Source organism: Trichosurus vulpecula, chromosome 4, assembly GCF_011100635.1.
Source record: "Trichosurus vulpecula isolate mTriVul1 chromosome 4, mTriVul1.pri, whole genome shotgun sequence".
Taxonomy (NCBI): Eukaryota; Metazoa; Chordata; class Mammalia; order Diprotodontia; family Phalangeridae; genus Trichosurus; species Trichosurus vulpecula.
Window position 1 is genome coordinate 390577778 of NC_050576.1, and position 26046 is coordinate 390603823.

At 40.1% G+C, this 26046-nt stretch overlaps 1 protein-coding gene across 1 annotated transcript in view; it reads left to right on the forward strand.

Moving 5' to 3' along the window:
* The window catches only part of ATP11A (ATPase phospholipid transporting 11A), a 220396-nt gene that overhangs the window by 181031 nt on the left and 13319 nt on the right, over positions 1–26046 (forward strand). Inside the window, exons 18-26 of the mRNA XM_036756991.1 lie at positions 1391–1572; positions 3319–3570; positions 7436–7610; positions 10571–10673; positions 11693–11838; positions 14506–14565; positions 15692–15819; positions 18004–18139; positions 25831–25896. Of these exons, the coding sequence (XP_036612886.1) occupies positions 1391–1572; positions 3319–3570; positions 7436–7610; positions 10571–10673; positions 11693–11838; positions 14506–14565; positions 15692–15819; positions 18004–18139; positions 25831–25896 (1248 nt within the window). The remainder of the gene's footprint in view (positions 1–1390; positions 1573–3318; positions 3571–7435; positions 7611–10570; positions 10674–11692; positions 11839–14505; positions 14566–15691; positions 15820–18003; positions 18140–25830; positions 25897–26046) is intronic.

The following is a 26046-nucleotide window of genomic DNA, read 5'->3' on the forward strand; positions in this document are numbered from 1 at the left end:
CCTCTGCCCAGAGCAGAACAAGTCCAAGCCTTCATCTGTATGAGAACCCTTTAAGGATTGTAAATGTTGCTTTTGTGCCCCCCACCCCCTCATCCCCCTACCCCAAGCATTCACTTCTCTAGGCTAAACATTCCTGTTTCCTTTAACTGTTCTTCATAGGGTGTTCTTTCAAGACTCCTCACCACCCTCATCCTCTTCCTCAAAATGTGTTCCAGCTTGGCAATGACATTTTCAAATATGGTAGCCAGACTTTGACACAGTACTCCAAATGAGTATTTAGAGTTTCAGGATCATTCTGTTTCACCTCAAAGGAAAGAATTGTGGCCACAAAGTAGACATTACAAACAGGCAACTTCTGATTCTATATAAGGAGAAACTTCCCAACTGTTAGAGCCATGCACAGGTTTAATGGTCTGCCTTGAGAGATTTAATGAGTTTTCCTTCACTAGAGATATTTGAGTAGTAGCCTTGTTTGTGGAGGGAATTGGTACTAATTTAGGTAGGGTTAGGATTGGGAGAAGACTTGAGTCCATTCTGTACCATTCTTCAAAGGGTCTCTGGATGCCCTACAACACATTTCTCACTATTTATATGCACCACCCTTGTGAACAAATGGTTTGGCCTTTAGAGCAGCTTGTTCAGAGGCAAAACCAGGATCTGAACCTGGTCTTTTTTTAGACCAAAAGTATAGTGTTCTTTCCAGGACATCATTACTACCTCTGATATTAATTTGCAAACTTTAAAATTCTGCCTTACATACTCATAATTAGTGTGAATGAATACTGTTCTACAACATACAGAATTCACTCACAAGTGGAGGATGATCCTCCAGTTTTCCCCTGGCTGTTAATTCTTGCCCTCCTCCCTCAATCCCAGAGAATATAGACAAGGAGTTTCATTATTGTTGGGTCTTTTCTTAGTCATTTTGATTATACAGTCATCCCTTCCACATTGTGAATTTTCCCATTGTGGTTTCAGTATAGTGTAGGTCAGCATAAGGAATTAAATGGGAATTTTTAAGAAGTTTTGCGGAAGTGTCAGATGACATGTGAAGGCCAGCAGAAAACAGAAAAAGTTTAGAAACTCAGAAATGCATAAAATATATGTACAGTATTGTATAATGTCAACCCAAATTTTACAAAAAGTACTGTAAGCAACCCATACAAGAAAAAGAAAAAATTCAGACTTCTTCATTGATATGAAGGGAGGGACAAAATATTTTATGCAGATTTTTCAGATCTCGGGGGTGCCCCTCAGTGTGTAAGAGATAACTGTATTATTAAATGTATGGGAAAAGAGTATTAAGAAAAGTAATGAAAAATAATTTTACAGCAGGTCACCCTTTCAGGTTCTGGTTTGTGTGATATTTGTTTTGGGATGTATATTTCAGGAAGGACTGCGAACTCTATGTGTTGCCTATAAAAAACTCACCCAGGAAGAATATAATGAGGTTTGTGAACTTCTGCACGCAGCAAGAGTGGCACTTCAGGAACGAGACAGGAGATTGTCCGAGGCATATGAGCACATTGAGACAGACCTTATTCTGCTTGGTGCTACAGCTGTCGAGGACCGGTTAAGTACCATATTTATGTAATCTTTTTTTTTTAAGTAACACGTAGTGATCAAAAAAGACAAGTAGACAGACATGTTTGTTTGTGTCTTTTTCTCCTAAGAAGATACAACTTTAGCTGTCATTAACACAGCTGTGCCTGTTTAACAAATAAAGTCCATGGGGTTAGATAAGATTCTGTCACTATTAGCCAGTATAGAGAAACTCAGACAGACTGATTAAAAGACTCATTTGATAGACTCCTGCTTGGGCATTTGTTTGAATTAAACAAAATGAAAAGATGCCTGGAATTTTATATTTTCGGCAACTGATTTTTTGTTGTTGTTGTTATATTCAGTTGTTTAGGTCATTTCCATTTCCTTCTCCAGATCATTTAACAGATAAGGAAACAGAGGCAAACAAGGTTAAATGACTTACTACTGGTTAGTGTCTGATTTCAGATTTGAACTGAGGTATTGCAGACTCCAGTCCCAGCGCTCTGTCCGCTGCACCACCTAACTCCCTCATTTTTACAGAATAAAGTATGTGATAGGCTTTTAAAATATATGTGTGTGTGTGTGTGTGTGTGTGTGTGTGTGTGTGTGTGTATTTTAAACGATGGGAATATTATCAGGTAGGCTTCCTAAAGTTCAAATCTTTTTTATTATTAACTTATCATCAATAAACATGAACATGTAATATTTTAAAAAGCAGCTTACTATGAAGAGTGTCCTAAAACCATACTTCTGGGACACTGCACAAAACCATAAACTGTTGCATAATTTTAGTTTTATTAAGTATTGGAAATAATATAATGGTAACAGTTATCTTGTTTGATTGTATCCCTTTCTGAGCTTATTTTTTTCCCCCATGGTTTTTTTTTTAATATTTTATCAGTGCTTTTTGAAGGGCACTGAACAGAGATGAATGTCCATAGTTGAAAACAATCAGTAACAAATACACATGCATGCTTATATTTGTCCCCCTTCCTGCCATATATGTACATACACGCATATACATATCATATATGTGTGTGTGTATGTGTGTGTATATATACACATTGGAATATAGGTATGTACATATCTATATCTCTGTATGGACAATGACTTTAGCAGTATATAGTCAATCACAAATTTGAAAGCAGGATATTGCAAGTAATAAAACAGTATTCTGTGAAGATACCAACTACAAATTATTATATATTTGCAAAAGTAACTGCTCTCCTCTTACAAAAATGACATAGCTTGCAAGATTTTTAAATCTTCGTTAGGCTATAAGAAATGGTTATGCAGAATGGAAGAAGTAGATTGGAATTTATTTAGAACGAATGAAGTAAAAAATGAAAATATACGGTGAATTGAAAAACATAAATAAAAATCTGAAGAAAGCTGCTACTTGGGTTTTTCTCTGGAAATGATTATAACCATAGGGCTGGAAGTAACTTTGATTTGGCCTAGTCCAAGCCCAGTCTCCATGCCGGTCTTCCCCCCAAAAAGCCCTGTAAGATGAATTGATAAGCATTGATTGTGCTGTGAAATGAGCCCCCCTCCAAAAAAAAAGTAATACCCTATGTAGAAATGACAGTTTAATACTTGGAAAAAAGTTGAGGCTGAAAGAAGAACCACTTTTCTCAGTGTTTTGGCCCCCAGAGATATTCCATGTTTCCTTTAAGTACCTCAGGGCCAAAATATTTTAAGAGATTCACACTTTTTGTTCTGGTTTGCTTTTTCGTCAATATTTCTTATTTGCACCCCCACCCCCTACCCTAGCCTCCAGGAGAAAGCTGCCGACACCATCGAAGCTCTTCAGAAAGCAGGCATCAAAGTTTGGGTTCTGACAGGAGACAAGATGGAGACAGCAGCAGCCACTTGCTATGCCTGCAAGCTTTTCAGGAGAAACACCCAAGTGCTCGAGCTGACCACAAAGAAGATCGAGGAGCAGAGCCTGCACGATGTGCTCTTTGAGCTGAGTAAGACCGTCCTGCGCTACAGCGGCAGTATGACCAGGGACAATTTCTCAGGGCAAGTAATACCTTCATTCCTCCATCAAAACGGGGTCACGGAATGTGTATTATTGTGGGTGAGAACAGAGCAGCTGAAGCTACTCAGAATGGCCCTTGAGCCAGATGCTGCAATTAGCTGTTGTCTGTTGTGGTGATGCAGTACTACTAGCTCCGTCTTGCAAGTATACCCAAGAGATGTGGTGCAAAAAATCATAAATGCCTCCATGAAAATTGTCCCAAGAGCAGGCTGTAAACCCAATGCAGTTCTTGCTACTTTTTGCCTCAGATAATTTTCTGAGGCTGTATATTAGCAAGCACCCTGGCACACCCAGGATGGCCTGCTAAGCACAGGTTCTTTGATCTACTTTTCTAAAGGAAAGACAACTTCAAAAGGGTTAACAATCCCCCTTTAATTAAAGAAAGAAGGTAAAGGTCATTCACTAGTTCAAGGGAAAGGTCAGCACCCTGAATGTGGAGAAAATACAAGCAGAGAGATTAGCACAGAGAGCCAATAGACAGGGCTCTAACTGTCCAAACAAAGTAATACATCACCGGACCAGGGGAGCATCAACATCTGGGCTCATGAAGCCAGGAGGCTCCTTAACAACAGCTACCCAGAGTCTCTTCTGGCCAAATCACAAAGACCTCAGGGGAACATTCTTCCCATGAGTGAGCCCCCAAGCAAGATCTCACCTCGGAATATATATACACTTTGGCTAATAGGCTCAGAGCCAGAAGTCATCACAACCCTCCTGACTCAGTGCCTAATTAGCGTAGTACCAAAAGGTGTGAAAGCCTTCCTTCAAGCAGGCCTCCCCTTAGGCAAGTTCCTCCCCCAGTGGGCTCTGTGTGACTCAGGATATATCACAGCTGTGAAGTAGGCCAGAGCTCAAAGCAGCAAGATATCCATGATTGAAATACCTGTGTACCTTTAGACCTGGGAACATGGCCTGGTTCCAAGGAAAAAAGGGGACATGTGGTCACATAGGCCTATTAATGGACGGGGAAGATCTTATATTCTGTTAACCCTACAGGCTGCTGAGAAATGAGCCGTCTTTCCTGGCTTTCTTTTAAAGTGGTGCTCCACTCCCATCATGCCCATTCCAGGTCAGAGTGTTTCCAGTCCATTCATTATCACTGTGGTGTAGGCAGCAAACTGTGTATGATGGAGGCACCTGACAAATATCCAAGCTCTGGGCAAATGCTGTTTCAAGTTCTTCCCGTAGCTCTTACCCTTGGGATCACTGTTCTTCCTTGTTGGTTCAGCAGACGTGTATTAAGCACTTACTGTATGCAGGTCTCTAGTCCATTTGGCCCAGGACTAGACTGAGCTTTCTCTTTAAGCTTTCTTAGATTGCCTTTTCCTGTCTGGGCCACAGGTTTACCACCTGTGACCTGTTTAAAATATTTTTCCTCAGCCATACATATGAACTATAGGAGTTCCCCCTGGCTTTTCCTAGCAAATATCCCCTGACTGGCCTTTCTCTTATTCTTCAGCATACTGCTCTTTAAGTCTTTTTCACCAAGGTGAAGCTCTCTTGTTTTCCTCTGCCCTGTTGTTTAATAATGTCTTTCTAAGAAGCTGATTGCCTAAATCTCTTTTCCCCACAGATTGACATTTTCCTTCATGGAACATCTGCATCTAATTCACTTTCTTCATGTAGGCCTATCACCTCTGTCCCTTCAGATCATGTTAGTTGCTCTAAGCCTGTATCTCCTAAGCCAGAATATTCACAATTAAACTTTCTATCTTTATTTGCAAACTCAAGGAAACTTAATTGACTTTATGGGGAACTCCATTGTCTTGAATATTCTCCTAGCAATAGAATGAATTGATCTGTCAACAAGCATAAGGACCTACTCTGGGCTTGTCCCTGTGTTAGATGAGGGGTACAGAGGTAATGATGACACAGTCCCTGCCCTCAAGGAGCCTCCTTTCAGGGGATACTCTGATTATGTAAGTTCAAATATATGCAAAATATATGTAAGATGAATACAAGGTACATTTTGGGAGGGAAGCACGAGCAACTGGAGAAATTAGGAAATGCTTCATGCCAAAGGTGTTACGGATATGAGCCGAGTTCTGGTTTGTTTGTTTGTTTTTTTAATGAAACAAGGGATTGTAAGAGGCAGAGGTGAGGAAGGGGGTTCCTTTCCGATATGAGGGACAGCTGGTGCAAAGTCATGGGGCATGTGTGAGGAACAACCAGAAGGCCAGCTTGCCTTGAACCATAGAGTATGGAAAGAAGAGTCAGTTATGATAAGTTTAGCAAGGTAAGTACATCAGGGCCAGATGGAGGATCTCATATTTGATTCTAGAGGCAATAGGGAGCCATTGGACTTTATGGAGTAGGGGAAGGGCATGATCAGATCTGAATTTTAGGAAAATCACTGTGGTAGCTGCGAGGAAAATGGATTGAAGAAGGAAGAGCCTTAAGGCAAGGACACTAGTTAGGAGGCCATTACAATAGTACAGCCAAGAAATGATGAAGGTCTGAACGAGGATGGTGCTGTGAGGAGAGAGAAAAGCAAATGCGTATGGATGATAGAGTCATCCTGATTAGAACATGAAACACTTAGAGAGAGATGTTGACATTTACTCACCATCACAGAGCTACTTTTTAAAAAAATTTTCTTTTTGAGGGGGGAAGACAGGACAGTTGGGGTTAAGTGACTTGCCCAAGGTCGCACAGCTAGTAAGTGTGTCAAGTATCTGAGTCCTCCTGACTCTAGGGCTGGTACTCTACTCACTGTGCCACCTAGCTTCCCTGCAGATCATTTTTAGAAAAGAGCATCCAAAGTAAATGCTCATACATGGGGAAAACAGCATGATTGTCTGGAGATGAGGTATGTGGGACTAGCAGCCACCCTTGCCTCCATCTTGTTGCTGGTTGATTGTATCTACCTGCAGAGTTAGTGGTACATGGATGATAAGCCAGACTTCCTGGAGGGACAGCTGTGGGATAGAGAAAACACATTTCACTGACTTCACAGAAAAATGGAACTTCTAAACTTAGGGACTTTTGCCCTTAGCCCCGAGACACGACATAAGCGATTATACAAAATGCCAGTGGTTGGTACAGAGTAGGATCGATCACAAAATGGAATCGGGTTTTCTCACTGGTCTCTACCTTTATTTACATTTAGTCCTTCTGTGGAATGGGCTCTTCAAGTTGTTCTCATTTGTTGATAAGAGAGAAATCTAGTAAGGGAAGTCAGAGCTGACTGCTGGGAGACAGATATGGAAAAACAAGTAATTCATGGTAAACACTTCTGTGAAAATGACTTGTCATCCAAAGGTAGGTTATGTGATAGGGCTGTTTTTCCCATTAGTGGTGAAAGCTGTGCTGTGGTCCATCCTTTCTTTTCCTTGCTCACAGTTGTGACTACTAGCAGATGTTTATGAGAGAGATACTGTAGCCTGGTTGCCATGGAGTAAGCCTATGCCTTAATCTTGTTAATGCTAGGCTTTAACCAATTTAGATAACTGAAGAAGTGTCCCAAAGACAAGAGAGCTGAGAATTAGGGCTTGGACTGGAAGGTAGGGAAGAAGGACATAAAAATTTTAGTAACTATAATGTTTGTAAGCATTTATGTCTACTTCACAAGGAAATTATTGTAAGCTTAGCTATCAAACTATTTGAAATAATTTTAAGTTAGGGATTTTCCTGAATTCAGTGGGAAAAAAGTTAAATTAGAGCACAGTTTAAAAACCAGTAAAAATAAATCATTGAATGTCTTGCATCAAACACTGGAAAGGATATCCAAGAAATACTGTTTCCTTAAGCCCATTGATGTATCGTCTGCCTTCAGTAGACTCCCAAAGATGCCATGTCCCTCTCAGAAGGTGAAGATTTAGTGTTTGTTATTTGTGCATCCTGCAGACTTTCAACTGATATGCAAGATTTTGGCTTAATTATCGATGGAGCTGCATTGTCACTAGTAATGAAACCCCGACAAACCGGGAGCTCTGGAAACTACCGAGAGCTCTTCCTGGAAATCTGCAGGAACTGTAGCTCCGTGCTCTGCTGTCGGATGGCCCCTCTGCAGAAGGCACAGGTTAGTGGATCTTTTCTGAATGACTTGACTGTGGCATCACTTTAGGTAAATACTGAAAGTCGTTACGCAGTAGTGACAGCTTCTAATAATTTTATCTATGGCTCCTATTGCTCCCCACCCCTCTACAAAATGAAAAATGGCAGCAAAAAGAAAATTACATACTAAAACTAGAAAGCATGAAAATCTTGCCGATAAGTGCAAGTAAGTAATGACACATTAAAAAGTCTCCTTGCTGTGCGTCTCTTTGTGATTTGCGTCTCTTTCATGTATACTTAATATATAACCAGTAAATGAACATGTTTAATTAACTGTTTTTTCCTGACTTTGTAATGACTAGAATAATGCTGTACACCCTGTAGAGTCTCTGTGTATGGGGTGAATAGAATATTAGTACCTCACTGCGCAGTGGGTCTCTTGCATCTGTGGAGTGTTGGGTAGTCTACTTTACAGATCTTAAAATAAAACCAAAGAGAAAATAGTAGGCTAGCTAGTTAAATCTATACTAATAGAATAATCCTATGCATGATCAGAAATAATAGACATTCAAAAAATCCTATACACTTTTTATCCAAAAGGACTTGTGGTACTTAATGTTTCTGATGCCTGCTAATTTGTAACACTTTGAAAAAACAGAAAACAGAATGAACCATGTTGAACAGTGCAGTTTCCACATCCTGCTTCCCTTGTCCTGGTCCATGCACAGGTTCTGTCAGCTCTCTTTGTATAGCCCAAATCAGATGTTGGCCTTGCTAAAAATTTAGTGAGGGCAGGAAGGTAACTGTTTTAAGTTAAAAGGTCTTCTCATACAGCACCTGTTGAGCTCAAATAAATGTATGTAGATACATAGATATGTAACATTTTTAAATATTACATAGGTGTGTGAAAGAGATATATAATTTCTAGTCTTTCAAAACATAAGATCCTTATGAAGAGACAAGTTAGCCTCATGTAAAAGCTTAGGTTGTAAACTCTTGGGGGACAGGGACTATTCTTTTTTTTTAATCACACCAGTATAATGCCCATCATACATTAGGTAGTCAATAAATGCTTATTGATGGGTTGAAACAAGTTTAGCAAAGTAGTGGAAATTAGGCACTGTACCTGTGCTTTCATTGCTATGAGGAACTCCCAGGTTGGGAAATACCCTCTTCCAAAGTAGCTCAGCCTCTTAAGCAGAGATGTCCAATATTCATGTGTTTCATGACACTCTAGAGCATAACCAGAACAAGACTAAAATGTAATTGGGAAATATCTAATAAAATTTAATAAAAGAGAAGGTGTAAGTTAACATGCAGCCTATAGGGATCCATTTATGTATGGTTTACTGGCCCCTATTTCTATCTGAGTTTGATACCACCAATCTAGGGCACTGAAAGTTTTCATTGGCCTCTGGTCATCTGTCCAGCATCTGTCAGAGTTCAGACATGAAACCCAGGCTTCCTACTTTCAAGGCCAGCCCTCTATTAGACCGTGCTGCCTTGCAGCAAAGTATTTGCAAATACACCCAATACAGTAGTCCTTGTGCTCGTAAAACTGAGTGGGATCTCAGAGGTGTTCCAGTCCAACAGCTTCACTCTACAGAGGGCAAAACTGAGGCCCAGAGTGATTAAGTGATTTGTTCAAGGTCAGATAATTAGCAAATAATGAAGCTGGAATTGGAACTTATATAATATCCTCCAACTTGAGATCCATCCAGTACCCTTTCTTTGGCACTGCTCTGCTGTCCAGGAGTGGCTGTCACTGCCCTTGTGACACACAGGGATAACACCTAGTCCTATGGTGTTGTCTAAGGCCAAGAGCTCCATCAGTTTGCAGGGCAATCCAGGACATGCACTTTTCTCAGGGATGTCCCTGCATACTTCCCATGGAGAGGGACACAAAGGAAAGATCCAAGGTAGAATATTAGGAGCACCAAACCCTCACCTGGCTCTCTTCCCCTTGCTCCTTCTAGCATCCACACACACCCATGCACCTGTAGTGTCCTAGGCATCTCGAGACATAGAATCTTGCTTTCCTTGTTGTTCTGGGCCATGTCCAGGAAGCCTTGGAGTGGGGAGGAGGCTGACACACTTGTTAGGGCTAATGCCTTGCCTCCCTAAGATACGTTGATGCCATGTGCTCTAGGACTTGATGGGATAGCTCTCATAGGAGATCTTGAAGAGTATTTCCGAAATATTCAGAATTCTTTTAATAGTGGTCTTGCAACTTGAGAGCCTACAAAGCATGTAGCATCGCACATTGCATATAAATGGAAAGGGGTGTGCTCAGAGGAAGTATGCTAAGGAGATCTTTCCTTGTGTCAAGTTTGCTTTGTAAACATACGATGAAGTGGAAAGGTAATTTTTCGTTGAGTAAAGTTTCAGAAAATTATTTATTCTGACTTTTGCAGAACATATTGGAATAGCGAGTTGTTAATATTGCCTGTACTTTCCCATATGGATTCAAAGTGTGAAGTTTATGAATAAAATGTGTATTTCATTTATCTCATATTTCCATCTTCAGAATTTTCTGACAAGTTTCCTCCAGCATATTTCAAAGTACTACCTTAGATTTCTTTTTCCCTCTTCGAAGAGTAGCTTTATTCCTCGTGGGCAAAATGTATCGTGTAATGAATTACCACAAGACAGGTTATTTTTATCTATTGTCATTGAATCGCCACCATTATAAGTAGCTTCAAATCCTTAAAAAAGGGGGGGGGCAGCAAGGTGGCACAGCAAGTAGAGCACCGGCCCTGGAGTCAGGAGGACCTGAGTTCAAATGCGGCCTCAGACACTTGACACACGTACTGGCTGTGTGACCTTGGGCAAGTCCCTTAACCCCAATTGCCCTGCCAAAAACAAACAAACAAACAAAAAAGACTGTGACATATCCATGCTGCTGTTGGGTAATACCACCAACATGCTGAGAGGAGCATATGTAACATAAAAGAACAGTTCTACATTTGTTTTCTGTTTTTCCAGATCGTTAAATTGATTAAATTTTCCAAGGAGCACCCTATTACTCTAGCCATTGGGGATGGCGCCAATGATGTCAGCATGATTCTAGAAGCCCATGTGGGCATAGGTAAGCCTTTTGCCCCTTCACCTCTTTTGTCCACATACTTGAATAACTTTCATCATGATGGAGACAAATTAAAACAAAAGTAGTATTAAAGAATGTAAATGATACTTTGAAACCAGAAGCAGACAGTTCCTCTCTGAAGAATTTATGGATAAGAAGGCATTAAGGAATTAAAAATCTGCATCAATGGGGCAGCTAGGTGGTGCAGTAAGTACAGCACCAGCCCTGGAGTCAAGAGGACCTGAGTTCAAATCCAGCCTCAGACACGTGACATACTTACTAGCTGTGTGACCTTGGGCAAGTCACTTAACCCCAATTGCCCTGCATTCCCCCCTCCAAAAAAGTAAAAAAATTAAAAAAAAAATCTGCATCAATGGAAGGAGTTTCCATTTCAGGGAAGATTCATCTGTGTATCCAAGTATTTGCAGAAGTGTGTGTCATCTAATACAGGGCTGTCTAACTTTAGGTTATCTTAGGGCCACATTAAAATAGAATGATTATTTGAGGGCCGCACCCAGAATGAAAAATACAGCACACTGATAGAAAGTGGGGGAACGTGCATCATCAATACGACAGGTGAAGGTGTGAAGTGGGAAAGCAAACACAAAGCAACAAAGCCACAACACCCCAGTATAAAGGTAGGTGCATACTGACTAGTCTGCATCGTACAGATGGAACGCATCCTACAGATTGATTGAAAATTCCATGTGATATGTTCTGTCCATTATACTCCTTAAAAACACGAAAGAAAATTAACAACGAGATTATTTATTAGTGATGGAATTAAATCTAATACACATTCCATGCAAATTATAATTTTATTTTCTCACTCACAAAAATTAAAACCCATAGGCAGGTCGTATAAAATCTCACCGCAGACCGCATTTTGGACAGCCCTGATTTAATATTATGGACATTTGAGAGACATATTTAATCGTACTTACCCAGTATCAATCCTTGTTTCATATTTGTAGAGTTGAGTGTGTTTGCTAAAAGCTTCCCAACTAATTGTTATCTTACAGGAATCATTGGAAAAGAAGGTCGTCAAGCAGCAAGGAACAGTGACTATGCAATACCGAAATTTAAACACTTAAAGAAGATGATCCTTGTCCATGGACATTTTTATTACATTAGGATATCTGAACTTGTGCAATACTTCTTTTATAAGGTGAGGGAAGTTCCCCTGCTGTTGTCTCTGGTTTCAGTTGAATGTGACACACATGAAGTGGCTCAGTTGTTGAAATGGCTTGAAACCCTTGGGACAGACTATCTAAAAATAGAAGAGACAGTGGGAAAGAGACGGTGAGGCATCTCTTGGAATAATCTTCTTTTCACCAAAGAAGAAATTCATCAAATTCCCCTCATGTTAATGGAAAAATGTGAAAATTCTTATTCTCTATCAACTTATCAATCCATAAGTGGCATAATTTTGGGGAGAGGGTCGAATGTTTTAAATAATGCTTTTTCCTTTCAGTTCTCCTACTCCTTCCCATCACGTATTTTAATACAATGTGGTAGAGTGGAAAAGAACATTCAATTTAACATCAGACCAGCCAGGCTTTATTACCTGTTACTTACTCACTATATAACAATAAGCAAGTCTCTTAACCTCTCTGAACCTCAAGTTTCCTCATCTGTAAAAGGGAGATGATAGTATTTCCACTACTGCTTTCAAAGGTGTTGTGAAGATCCATCCTCTTGGCCATCTATCCTTTTACATCTTTGCTCAAAGAGCCTCTCTAAAGCACCAGACAGGTGATGACATTCACTTTTTCATACTCTTCCTGGGGCTTCCCATTGCCTGAGGGATAAAACACAACCTCCTTAGTCTGGTTTGGGTGACACCTACCAGAAACTGCCTAGTTCTGTTGTTAGGGCTCTCTTCCTCCTTAAATCCTGTATTTATGCATTGATTTATTCGTTATGTCCAGTACAGCAAAGTTCCTTAGGACAGAGACTGTTGTTGATGTCTTTGTGTTTCAGGTACTTAGTAAAAGTGTGCTGAATTTAATTGAATTGTCATTCAGGGCTGTCTCTGTCTAGCTTCAGCCCAACTTTCCAGTCTTATTTTGTACTGCTCCCCTTTCCATCCTTTATGCTCCAACCAAGCTAGATTATTAGCCATTTCCTGCTCTCATTACGTCTAACCTCCCTCCTTGTATTTATACATGCCTTGCCTCCTATATGAAATGGACTTCCTCTACATCTCTACCTGTTGAAATCCTTCTCTTGTGTGCGGGCCCAGCTCAGATGCTGCCTCCTCTCAGGAGGCTATGTTTCATGAGACCTTCTTCCATGAGCTTCCCATTCCTCCTTCCCAAGGATTTCATGCCTGTCACTTGAGTCTTTCCTATGTACTTTTTCATTCTAACTTGCATTTTATATATTTGTGTATGTCTTACCTCTCTAGTAAATACAATCCCACCTATAGAATTTTTTTAAAATTTTAAGTTCTAAACTTTCTCCCACCTTCTCCCCCATCCCTTGAGAATACCAGCACTATGATACCATTTATCCGTGTGAAGTCATACAAAACATATTTCCACATTAGCCGTGGTGCAAAAGAAAACACACAAAAATAAAATAAAAACCTGTGCTTGGATTTGCACTCAGACGCCATCAGTTCTCTCTCTAGAGGTGGATGGTATTTTTCATCAAGGACTCTTGGGAATTGTATTAGATTATTGTATTGATGTGAGTAGCCAAGTTTTTCACATGCATCATCTTTGCAATATTGCTGTTACCGTTTACAGTGTTCTCCTGGTTCTGCTCACTTCACTTTGCATCATTCATTCATTTATTTATTTCCAGGTTTTTCTCAAATTATCCTGCTTGTCATTTCTTATAACGCAGTAACATTCTGTTGCAATGCTATACCACAACTTGTTCAGTCATTCCTCAGTTAATGGGCATCTCCACAATTTCCAATTCTTTGCCCTGGCAAACATTTTTATTAAGCACATGCTCTGTGTGCCAGGCACCATGCTAAGTTCTGGAAATACAACTAGAGGTGAAAAGGAAGTCCTTGCTCTCGAGATGCTGACATGCTAGTGACCAGCACCTCACATAAAAGGCAGCTGTCAGGGATAGGGTGCTGACCAGAGGACGACAGTCTGGTCAGAAATGAAGAGACAGCTAGCCTGGGCACCCTAAGTGCAGACCCTGTCCAGTATCCTCCGGTCAGAGGGAGGGCCCCAGGGGCAGGGGCTGCTTCTGAAGGGAGAGTGTGTGAGTTGAAGGGGTCTTCCAGAATGAAGAACTTCTTGAGGCATGATGGACAAGTCCAGAGGAGTACAGCCTGATGGGAAATGTCATTATCCTGTCCACATTAACATCCCGTTTGTCTTTAATAATAATAGTACCGTATAGTGCTTTAAAGTTTGAAGAGCATTTTAAGTGTTTTATCTCATTTTTTCACAAAACAAACCTGAAATAGAGATGCCATTTACCGATGAGCAACTGAGACAAAAAGAGATTAACTGACTTGCCCAGGAAGTGTTTGAATTCAGGACTTCCCGACTCCAGGTCTAGCACAGTATCCCCTTTGGCCCCTAGCTACCCAGGTAGCAAATCTGGTAAATTCTTCTGTGACATTTTTATTTCCACAAAGCCAGGGCATTATTGTGTATTTATCAGATGCCAGAGAAATAAAATATAAACTAATTTTCAAAACCGATAACTTGCTACTCTCTGGGCCCAAATCTATTTTGGAGCTTCCCTTGACCTTCCCCCAAATAACATGGTATTACACAGGCCACTAAAACAACCTTTACAAGGAGGAGAACCATAGGAAATGTGTGCTTTGACTGATAAACATTTTTCATTTGTCTTTCAGAATGTCTGCTTCATTTTCCCTCAGTTTTTATACCAGTTCTTCTGTGGATTTTCACAACAGGTGAGTTCCAGAACCTAAATAAGGACTTTGCCTAGCCTGATTGTTTTTTTTCCCACAATATTGAGAGAATGAGGATAGGCTTTCATTCACATGCAAAAGATCATCTTTGCAGGAAAGTGAGGAAGGAGATGGAGAAGGACTGATGGAGAAGAGAGAGGGTATCTTCCATTGTGATCACCTTCTGAATTGTGTGCGTGCGTGTGTGTCTTTCCCTTTCCGTCTTTCCTTATCCTTTCAGCAGACCTAGAGTAGAGGAACATTTGGGACAGAACCAAGATAGCATTTCACTTTGGTGGGTCTCTCATTGAATTTTCTAACTCCCCAGAATACCTCAAAAGTATTTTAAATATTTCGACACTAATATAGTGCTTGCTTCCTGTGTAGCCGTAGCAATGACTGAGTGATTAGTTCTCTGCTGGACCTGGGTGAAAAGGAAACAGGGTGGCTTCCCCACTTTAGTCTGATAAAAGTAGCTTCTTGTACCTGCTGATCCCAAGAGTCGAAATCCATCCCAGGCTGCCTTCGATCCAAATCCCTTTGCTCTGCCCTTTTTGGTGAGCTTTGTTAGCATGTCCAATAGTAAGACGGGTCATGCTGGGACCACAGGGTGAGGACATCCCTTCAAGCATTATTGGGAACTCTCCCCTTTTTATGGGGACTCTTCACCGACCTACATTGTTGGGAGCGATTTTCATTGTGAATATTTTGGTGGTTATTGCTATTTCATCTCTTCCTTAGTATGTGCTAAGGTGAACTAGTCCTCCTGGGATTATAGGGGGAGGCAGCCCCTGAATCATTGTTGGGACCCCTTCGTTTTCATAGAGACTCTTCAGCTACTGGCACTATCAGCTACAACTTTAATTCTAACTACGTAAGAGTTTAGATGAAGATGCTGATCAGTCCGCCTTGTGCAGGGTGTTCCAGAAATCTTAGTGTAGTGGTAAGCTGTAAGCTGCTGCTTACAACTGTTATATTCACAGGACCATACTGTGGTGTGTGTTGTTCTTTGTAGAATTAAACCATTTCTAGTTATGGTAGATGTGCGTTTTGATTTTTTTTAAAATGCAGAAGTGTATTTATGCATCACGTTGTTTTAAAAAGAGAAACAATTCTTTTCTTTCTTCAGCCTTTATATGATACTGCGTATCTAACACTGTACAACATCAGCTTCACTTCCCTCCCCATTCTCATGTACAGTCTGATGGAGCAGCACGTCACCAGCGATATGCTTAAGAGAGACCCTTCGCTGTACAGGTGAAGTCACTGAGACGCGGCTTAGTGAAATGACAGCGTACATGTATTACGTGTCCGTGGTTTGTGTCACATTCAGTGTGCGCGTTAAGTCATTTTGTGCCTGGTGTTCTCTGATCGAGTTATGACTGAGACGAGGAGCCACAATAGCTGAGATTTACCTATGGCCCTTTAAAGTCTGCACAGTGATACGCGTACTTCGAAGCATTTGACTGCATAGATTCCCTGCCTAAATTTCCCTTAAAAAGAAAACAAAAGGCGTATATTACTTCAGAGGGGAAAGCAAATTATTTATCTTTTAGTGAATCTTACCTCACTTGACCCCTTTATGCTAAAGGGAGTCCTCCTGTCTTTTTTTTTTAAAAAAAACAAACAGACCTTGGTCAGTGCTGAGCAGAGCCTGCTCTGTGACTTAGAATCCAGGGGAATTACCTTGTGGGCCAGGGCACTAAGAGAAGTTCCATGACTTGCCCAGAGGCCCGCGGCCAGTGGATGTCACAGGTGGACCTTGAACCGAAGTCTTCTCCACTCAGCGGTCAAACTCTGTCCATTTTGTCATGCTGCTTCTTGTAATTCCAGTTAAAGGGAAAATTGGCATATTTTGTGTGCCCATCAGGACTTTTGACAAATGCGATTCCTTGCTTTAATTCCGTGATAGATTATAGGAATCTACTGACTGTTTGCTGTGTTGCATCCTGTAATAATAACATGTATACAGTCAGAGAATATCCTGGAATAGTGAAGCACAGAAGTAAAGATTCAGATTAGGAAAAAAGCCAGAAACCTCCGGCGAATGTTATTTGTTGAGTCAGTACACATTGACTGCCTTAATGCATAAGGTTGGGAAGAAATAAAATGATGTTTGGGAGTATATTTGCATATCTATGTGGGTATGTGTATAGATAATCACACATATCTGATTATAATATTTATATACACATGTGTGTGTGTGTATATATATATGCATGTGTGTGTGTATATATATACACACACATTGCACACATATATATGCACGCAGAGAAGAAATATTTAAATATTCTCTTTTCATGAATTTTTAAGAATAATATGTGTTGGGAAGTGATAGAATGTCACCAGACATCCAGGCTGCAGATCAACACTATTGGCATACAGCATAGGGCAACATTGTGTTGTGGAGCTGTGGCTTGGGAGTCAGAAGATGTGGATTCAGATCTCAGTCAGGACCCCTAATGCTGAGAAGCCATTTGACCTTGGATAAGTCACTTTTCTGAGCTTCCGTGTTCTCATCTGTAAAATGGGAAAAAGAGAATATTAACGCTAGTTACCTCCTTGTTGTTGTGGGCAAAGCGATTTGTATACTTTGAAGTGCTGTATGAATGTGAGTTGTTTTATGGTTGTTACAGAATTACTAGGAAGGTAATTCTTTGGGAAGGTATCATTTGAACGGGCTTTGATGGATAGAGCCCATTGGGAGAGGGGATCCCATGCAAGGAAACTTTTCTTTAGTCTATTCATTAGAATCCTTAGAATTATATAGAATGATTAGAATCATAAGGTGTTTAGCTATTACAAAAATTTGGATACATTGCACTCCTCAAAGAGAGCTAGAAAGTTAACAAATTACTTCATAGCCTAGTGAGTAAAAGACCTTCCTGGAAGATAGAAAGGCCTGACTGAGTCCTGCCTGTGACACATAATTAGCTATGTGACCATATCCAAGTCACTGCAGTTGTCCACTTTCCAGGCACTCCCTTGCAGCTTTTGAGCTATAGACAAGCTGCTGATCCACATCAGTAAGAAGATTGCTATGGAGTAGTTGTTCACATTGATAAAATCAGTCATCTAGTGGGGGAAGGGCTTAATCATGTTCTTTAACACTAGTATTTTAAGATGGAGAGTGGGGGATGGGAAGGATGTCTGCCAGCCTTAGGAAATGACCTATCCCTGAGAAACAAGTTTTAGTTTTGACATAGTTAAAAAACAGTCTTCCTCACAGGAAAATAGAAGGGAAGGGGATCAGAGGGGGGGGGAGGGTGATAGAAGGGAGGCAGATTGGGGGAAGGGGTAATCAGAATGCACACCATCTTGGGGAGGGGGGAGGGGAGAGATGGGGAGAAAAATTGGAATTCAAAATCTTGTGAAAGTGAACGTTGAAAACTAAAAATAAATTAATTTTTAAAAAATCTTCTTAAATTCTGTTTTATGCAGGGATATTGCCAAGAATGCTCTGCTCCGCTGGCGGGTATTCATTTATTGGACATTCTTGGGTGTATTTGATGCTGTGGTATTTTTCTTTGGTGCTTACTGGATGCTTGAAAACACGTCAATGACCATCAATGGACAGGTGAGAATTTTATTTGATTGTTGCTGTTTTAGAGGAGAAGAACTTCGCAGTCCTGAATGATCCTCTTTTCAATATTGTATTTTGGGATTGCTTGGGAAGATTTCCATCGGGTTTTTGCATAGTAGAATAATACTGGAAATGGTTTTGTGTCTTTATTTAGTGGAGACACAAATAAAAAGCAAAGTATCTTCATGTTAAGTTGGTAGATGGAGTCTTATGTATAGCAATGTTTTGACTGTGGAGAAGTAGCTTGTCTGATTTGTTCTTTTTGTAACTAACATTTCATCATTAGCTGTTTACACTCTGTCTCAGGTAAGTTACTAGTGTGTTTTGTTATTAGTTGAGTGTTATTTCACATTTAGTATATTTCATTTTTTCCACATGACATTATTTTAAAACTATTTTCTATGCAGTTAGTGGATTTGTTTTTTATATACATTCTTCATTCTAGTTGTTGACACATTTTCTGGGGGGTTGTTTTATTTTCATCTTGCTTTTTTTTCCCCTTTTTGCTACTTGCTTCTCTTCCTACCCTCAGATAATGACTACCAGCACACACATGGTAAGAGGATTGTGGTTTTGTCCCTTTCTCTGTGTTCTTGGACCACATTACAAATAAAATATTTCTCGTAAATATTTTCAAATGTGACTTTTTCGGTGTGCTTTATTAGTTGAAATATTCATAGCTGCTGCTTCCTTTCCACTCGCTTTTAGGAATAAAGTTGTCTTAATAGAAGATCAAGAGTATCTGTGTGTACATTTGACCATCCACACTTAATGCTTTTTCTTGTTTCCCTGAGCTCAGCTGAGCCAGGTGTTTGAGGGTTTGTTTGTCTGTCTGTCTGTTTGTTTGAGATGTCAAAATTTCACTTGGCTTTAATAAGAAGATAAATACATGTAGATATGACTAATATGATTCAACAGAACCTCAATGGGAAACTTAGTTTTGAATGTTACGTGCTCAGGCTGCCTAAGAGGGTGTCGAGGCAACTAGTGAGAGTCTTCAGAGTGGCTCTTCTCGGCTCCCGTGAACATGGAGTAGTAATCCCTCCAAGTAAACAAGTCATTGGTGCATAAAGGGAAGTTACTTTCTGCCACACCCTTCTGATCATCCGCTTCATCCTCTTTCCTAAGAGCGAGCCCAGGTCATGAGGTCAGAGTTTCAGAGCTGGGAAGGTCTCCTTCCAGGGATGGGGAAGCTGCAGCCTCGAGGCCGCACGTGGCCATTTGACTGAATCCAAACTTCAGAGAACAAATCCCCTTAATAAAAGGATTTGTTCTGTAAAACTTGGACTCAGTCAAAAGGCTGCCTCCAAGGACCTAAAAGGCCACGAGTGGCCTGGAGGCTGGAGGTTCCCCACCTCTCCTGAGGCCATCTAGTCCACTCTCCTCATTTCACAGATGAAGAAGCTAAGGCCCAGGGCGGATAAATAAGTGACCCGCCCAAGCTCATATGGGTAGTTGGTGGCAGCGGTAGGATTTGAACCTAGGTTCTCCCAACTCCAGTTATGTTCTTTCTCCTCATCTAGGAGTTCTTTGATGAATTTTGTACCCCTGTGGTTTTTCTCCTTCCACTCAACCTAGCTATTTACCTTATTTGCCTTATTAGAGTCTGTTAGATTGAGATGCAGATGTCTTAATGCCGGTGACTTGTCTCCTAGATCTTGTTTAATCCTGTTTTTATTATCCATGTGACCAGAAGTTCTGTTGTCTTTCCATGGGACTCAAATCAGTTGCACTGAACTGATCTGTTGAATGACCCAGATCTTTTTTCTGCTCACTCTTCTGATCTCTCTATTTCTCATAATTTCTCATTTGTCTTGGTCCGTGTCTTTGGTTTAACAGTTGCTCCAATCCCCAGATGCCACCTGGCCTTATTAGATTCAGACGAACCGTGTAGTTTTCAGTGGGGCTGTTTTTAGTGCTTTTATGTAGCTGCTTCCGAGCTTGCTTATGGGTCAAGCTGTAAGTAAGTGACTTGCATGCAACTCAAAGAGCTGAGATGCCACACGCTAAAAAACTGAAATTTCCAGGGGATGACCACTGATGACCACCTGTGAATGGGAAGTGATTATCTTGCAAAATGCAAATGGATTTCCTCTCTATTTTAGAAGAGCATTTTTTAAAAAAGAAGATAGATACGAATTTCCCATTTACGAGGCTGATGGTCAGGCTAAACCATGTGGTCAGTAAAATGTTGCTGGATATGAAATACCTATTCTTTGTTGTTCGATGAAGGTGTAAAACTTTTTCTCATTCTTGCTTAAACCCTGTATTCTGTGATAGGATCAGCAAAGCCAAAGATTTCCAAATGGAAGACAGATTGAGTGGACAGGGCTTTTTTCTGGATGACTAACATCTATTTCATTTGGGTCACTTGAGACCTGGAGCTTTTGCTGTATGTTAGCTGAATAGTGATATAAGTTTAAGCAGGTAATTTCACTGAAGCTCTCAGGGACAGCCCAAAGCATATGTAATGTTTCTTTGTTAGGAGGCTGATCCTGAACACTAATGAATCCTCTAGCAGTGTTCCCATTAGAAACAAGGTAAGGTCCCTCCTCACCACAGGCTTTGAGGTTCCTGTTCTGTCTGTTGTCAGTTGGTGAGGAATAGTTTTTGAAAGGCGTTTATCCCTGAGAACGTTGATCTAGCACCTTTAAGGAGTAGTGAATTAAAAAAAAACAAAATCATGGTCAGAGCTTTGGGGGGGGTGGGATGTCCTTTTCCTTGTCCCTAAACATTTCTCATAGCAGTTCCATTTATTGATATTGCAAGATATCACAGAGCTCACTACAGGAGCTGTAATTATTTTTTGTTATCGTTAGTCCAGCAGGACTGTATTCCTCACAGGATACTTACAAATTTGGAATGTGTTAATCCTAGACGTCTACAAACAGCAAGAATGTGATGGAATTGTGAGCAATAAGCAGCGTGGGCAAAGAACAGATTCTACCAGACAAACCCAATCACTTTCTTAGTAAAATCACTAGAGGAGTAAGTGAAGGGAATACAAGAAATGCTCCTACAGGAACTGATTCTGAGCAAACAGATGAATCATTGTCTCATGGAATTTCACTTGTAAATGAAATTTAAATTAGTTTGGGCTTGAACACTTGGACAAGAACTGAAACTTGCTGAAAGGTTCCCCCGACAAAATTGGTTAATAAAGAATACCACAAGTTGGAGAAGTCTCCAGGGGAGCAGTGATGATTAGACCTCAGTTTATTTTAACATCTCCATTAATAATCTAGATGAGATGGTGGCAAGTTGAGATGCATAAAAAAAATTGAAAATGATGTCTAGTAAATATTCTCTGGGACCTAAAATTATGAGAAACATAAGATTCATTACAAAAAGTTGATTCCACTTGGATGGGTTTTTCCCCTTTTCTGTGGAAAAACTCTCGAAAGAAAGAAAGAAGTACCAGAGGAAGACATGAGTCCTCATTCATTTAGCCTCCTCCTCTCCCCATCTCCATACTAAAGAAAATAATACAAAGACCCAAACTGACACAGCTTGATCGATATAACAACAACTTGACACCCTGAGGTCTTGGGCTCATGGTTTGAGAATATTGGCAGTGCATACCATTCATGGTCTTAGCACGGAGCTGAGTTGTTAGGTGGTGATGGCCAAAGCTATGATCCTTGCCTGGGTAGGAAGAAGCAGATTTCCTTTTAAATGGGTAAGGCCGTCCTTCCTTTTTCCCTGGCTCTTCATCTGATCTGTTTTTGTTTTTTGGTTTTTTTTTTTTTTTTTAGTGTGAAGGAGGAAGTCTGTTGTGCTGTTTTTAACTATCTGCCCCTAATCTCTTGTTAAACTAGAAAAAACCCTATTGTCAGGAAAGCGAAAATGTGGATCTCTATGCCACCCCTGAAAGCAGCCAAAGGGAAGGTCCAAATATATCTCCCCAGCCCTTAGGCCTTAATTAGAACTGTATTCTCTTTTCTTTTGCTGCTTGTTACTCCTGTTAGAAGACAGAACTAATAGAAAAGGGTATGAATCAGGAGGAGCTCCCTCATATCCCCATATAAGGAAGTTAAACTAAAATCCATTCTCATTTAACACTTTTAGTTTTCTGGCTTGTTGGCTTTAAATAAAACATAGTTTTGTTGTAATAGATACCAGTGTTATTGTCTTATAGTTAAATGGTTGCTATGGGAAACATTAGCCTTTAATATAGGAATAATTCTCAGACATAGACACATTTTAGCATTGTATACCTCTTTACTCTGAGGAGAATTATTAGAAGAAGAATTAAAAACCTAGGCTGGAAGATAGATTCGTTGAGCCTACTTTTAACAAAGAAGAAAATCATATTGAGTAGGTGCCACTGTTTTTTCATGCCTTCAACAGATAGGCATCAAGGTCCTAGACTTATGGAATGTCAGAGCCAGAAGGTTCCTTAGAGATGGTCTAGTTCAACCCCTTCATCATTGAGAAAACTAAGTCCAGGGAAGTTAACTCAAATCTAATCCATATTGTTATTGCCACATACCTGGACTATTGGAATAACTTCTTAATTAGACTTCTGTCTCTCCTGATTTTTACCCTCAGTACATCATGCATGGCACTCCACAAAATGCTCCCCTAATTAGAAGCCTCATGCTCACATCAAGTTCGTTCTCATTACTTTGACATTCAAAGTCTAATAGAGTATGATAAAAAACTACCCTTCCAGCCTCATCTCCTGCTATTCTATAAATGAACCTTTCATTGTAGCCAAACAAGTCTCTAAAATCTTCCACTTTCTTCGGCCTTTTACGTTGTTCACCTGTCCTATAATGTCCTCTTCTTTGTTTCCAAGTCCCATACAGACTTAAAGCCCCAGCTCAGCTGCCTTTTCCATGAAGCCTTCTGCGGCCGCTGCAGCATGTAGTTCTCTTTCTTTTTTGATTGTATAGTTCTCACGATTTTAACACTTGTGTCATTGTTCGTTGGCTTTCCAACCAGACTGTAAGTTTCGTGAGGGTAAAGCTGGATCTTATCTAATTTATGTGCTTTACAATTCTTGGCAAAGTACCTAACACACAGTAGGCCTCCACTAAGTGGCTGGCTGATCCCCATGCACAGTGATTCCCTAGTGATCTAAGAAAGTTAATACGTATCCACATAGGCCATTTTCTTTCATCGAAAAGACTTGGAAAAACTCATTAAAATGCATAGTTAAAACAGGTTGAAAAACTCAACTAAGGCTTTGCATGATCTCCTTGCGTCTCTATCTGTGAAACTAGATCATAGAATTTCAGGTTAGAAGAGACCTGAGAAGTCATGGTGCCCAACTTTCTCATTTTAAATTTGAGGAAACTAAAGCCCAAAGGGACAAAGTGGCCCAGGGTCTCCTACCTACCTGAATCCTCCCTTCTTCAAAGAGATGTTTTAGGGATGCGTCACAAGGAACTAAATCGCTATGATAATAGAAAGCACTATTATGTTATATTACTATATTATGCATAATATGTTTCTAGCTTTTTTTTCTTTTTTGCAATGTAAATAGCACATTTTTAACATACTATATTTTTTCCCAAGATGTATATTTAGGTTTATGGACTGTTGTTTACTTCAGAGGTTTATAAAATTTTTGAAGTACTTTTTTACGCCAGTACATAGGTTTAAATTAATGTATTGATCTATTGTTCCAGTCAAAAAAAGAAGTGTCCCAGTTCTGGGGACAATGATGATTTAAAGGTAAAATGTAAGAGAATGTGATAGCAGGAATACTTTTCGAAGAAGCTTATGGCCAACATAGGTCCTTGAGAAGTGAGTACTAGAAGTGTGCCGTAATAAACAGTTCTTCACAGAATTAGGAATTAGAGAAGGACATGGTTATGACTCAGTGACTGATACTTTTTTATCCTCCTTAGCTGTCTATCAAAGTTAGTCACCTTGACAGAGAGTGTACTTGGCCAAGTATTAGGAGTCTTAAGCCGAAGTTAATTTCTAATCTGTAGGTATTAGCTTTGTATAGTTCACGGGTGTATGGTTTTCATGGGTTATAACTCACACTCACTTTGACCAATCTCAGCTTTTCATGTGCTATAATTGAGAAGCCTCTAGAATAGGAGAGACTCAGAGCAACTGTAATCCCTGCCTGTCTTTTGCTCTCTCCTCATGGCCAGACTTCTTTGCCTCCCAGAAGTCTGTCTCCTCAGTTTAAATGTTGAGAGGTCGAAGTCCTAAGAGTCTGCATTCAAACTGAGTGCTTCAGGGGCTTCCTCCCACCACCTGCACCCTCCTTTCTAACTTGCCTGTTTTCCTTTCTCATCCTCTTTGATTCATCATATTTCAGAACTGCCGTCCCCTCCTCCTGTTAATGTTACTTATCTTGGAAATGCCTGTTGTTCTTACTGAAGGGATTGAGGATCCGCATCCCTGAAAACAGTTGACAGTTAGATTAATACACATAGATCAGAGGCTTTCAGAGAATAAGACATGAGCACTAGTGTTCACTGCTCCAAATGGCTCCAAAGCAGGGTTTGTTAGGCAACTGCATGAGTGTCTGCTGCTACGTAAAATGCCAAAAAAAAATTTCTGCTTTGGAATTTACTAAAGCATATAATTTTATGATGTAAAAATCATTTGCTGATCTGCATGTATTATTCTCAGTATTAACTGAGGTATTAATATTTCTTGGTGTGCAGAATAGAGGGGCAGCTCAGTGGTGCAGTGGATGGAATGCTGACCCTGGAGTCAGGAATACTCCAGTTCAAATCTGACCTCAGATACTTATTAGCTGTGTGACCCTGGGCAAGTCACTTAATCACGTTTGCCTCAGTTCCTCATCTGTACAATGAGCTGGAAAAGAAAATGGCAAATCACTCCAGTATCTCTGCCAAGAAAATCCCAAATGGGGTCATAAAGAGTCAGACACAATTGAAAACAGTTGAACAACACACAGTGTACTGTGTGATACTCTTAAATATATTTTGATACTTGTATAATAATATATTTGCAATACATAGTTATATATTTTATTATTTGTTATGGTTCATGTTAACTTTTATATTTTAATGTAATTACATATTTTATAATAATTTAATATTTAAATAAAAAAAATTTTGAGGGGGCAAGGCAGGACAGTTGGGATTAAGTAACTTGCCCAAGGTCACACAGCTAGTAAGTGTGTCAAGTGTCTGAGGCTGGATCTGAACTCAGGTCCTCCTGACTCCAGGGCCAGTGTTCTACTCACTGCACCACCTAGCTGCCCCCTAAATAAAATTTTTTAAGGAAGAAGTTTGAGATAGGTAAAATTAGTGGGTTGGGAGACAGCAGTCAAGTAATCTAAATAGGGATTAGGGCGATATGAGAGAGAAAAAAATCCTTTCTGTGCATCAGAACATAATCATTGCCACTTCCATTGATTAATTGCATAAAGAATCAGCATGGAGTTGTGGATAGAAGATCAGCAGTTTTCCAGGACTCTAAGATATGAATGAATCATCCATCTGCATTGGTAGAGGGAGGGTTGACATCAGGAGTTCCCTGTCCCAGTGAAATCCTAGGTCTTGTCAAGAATTTTAAGAAATTATTCCTGGGGTTGCTGTTGACTTGAGCATAGATTGAAGTGCTTATAGCCAAGGATGACAGTGAAGCTTGTTCTATTCAAAGGATTTGGTTGCTTTTTCTGGTGTGAAGAGTGGCACTGCTAGGTTGTCAACAGGTGACTTGAGACATGTTTTCCTGCCAAACAGGTATTTGGAAACTGGACCTTTGGAACACTGGTGTTCACTGTGTTGGTATTTACGGTTACACTAAAGGTAAGGTCGTTGATATTAATATTCCATCTGCTGGTCTGATAATCAGTAATATACATATGTGCATACCCTTGGCCTCAGGTTTCATCATACATAAGCTCCTTCCAGAATGAACTGCTCCTATAGCCAGTGACCAGCTGTAGCCATAGACTA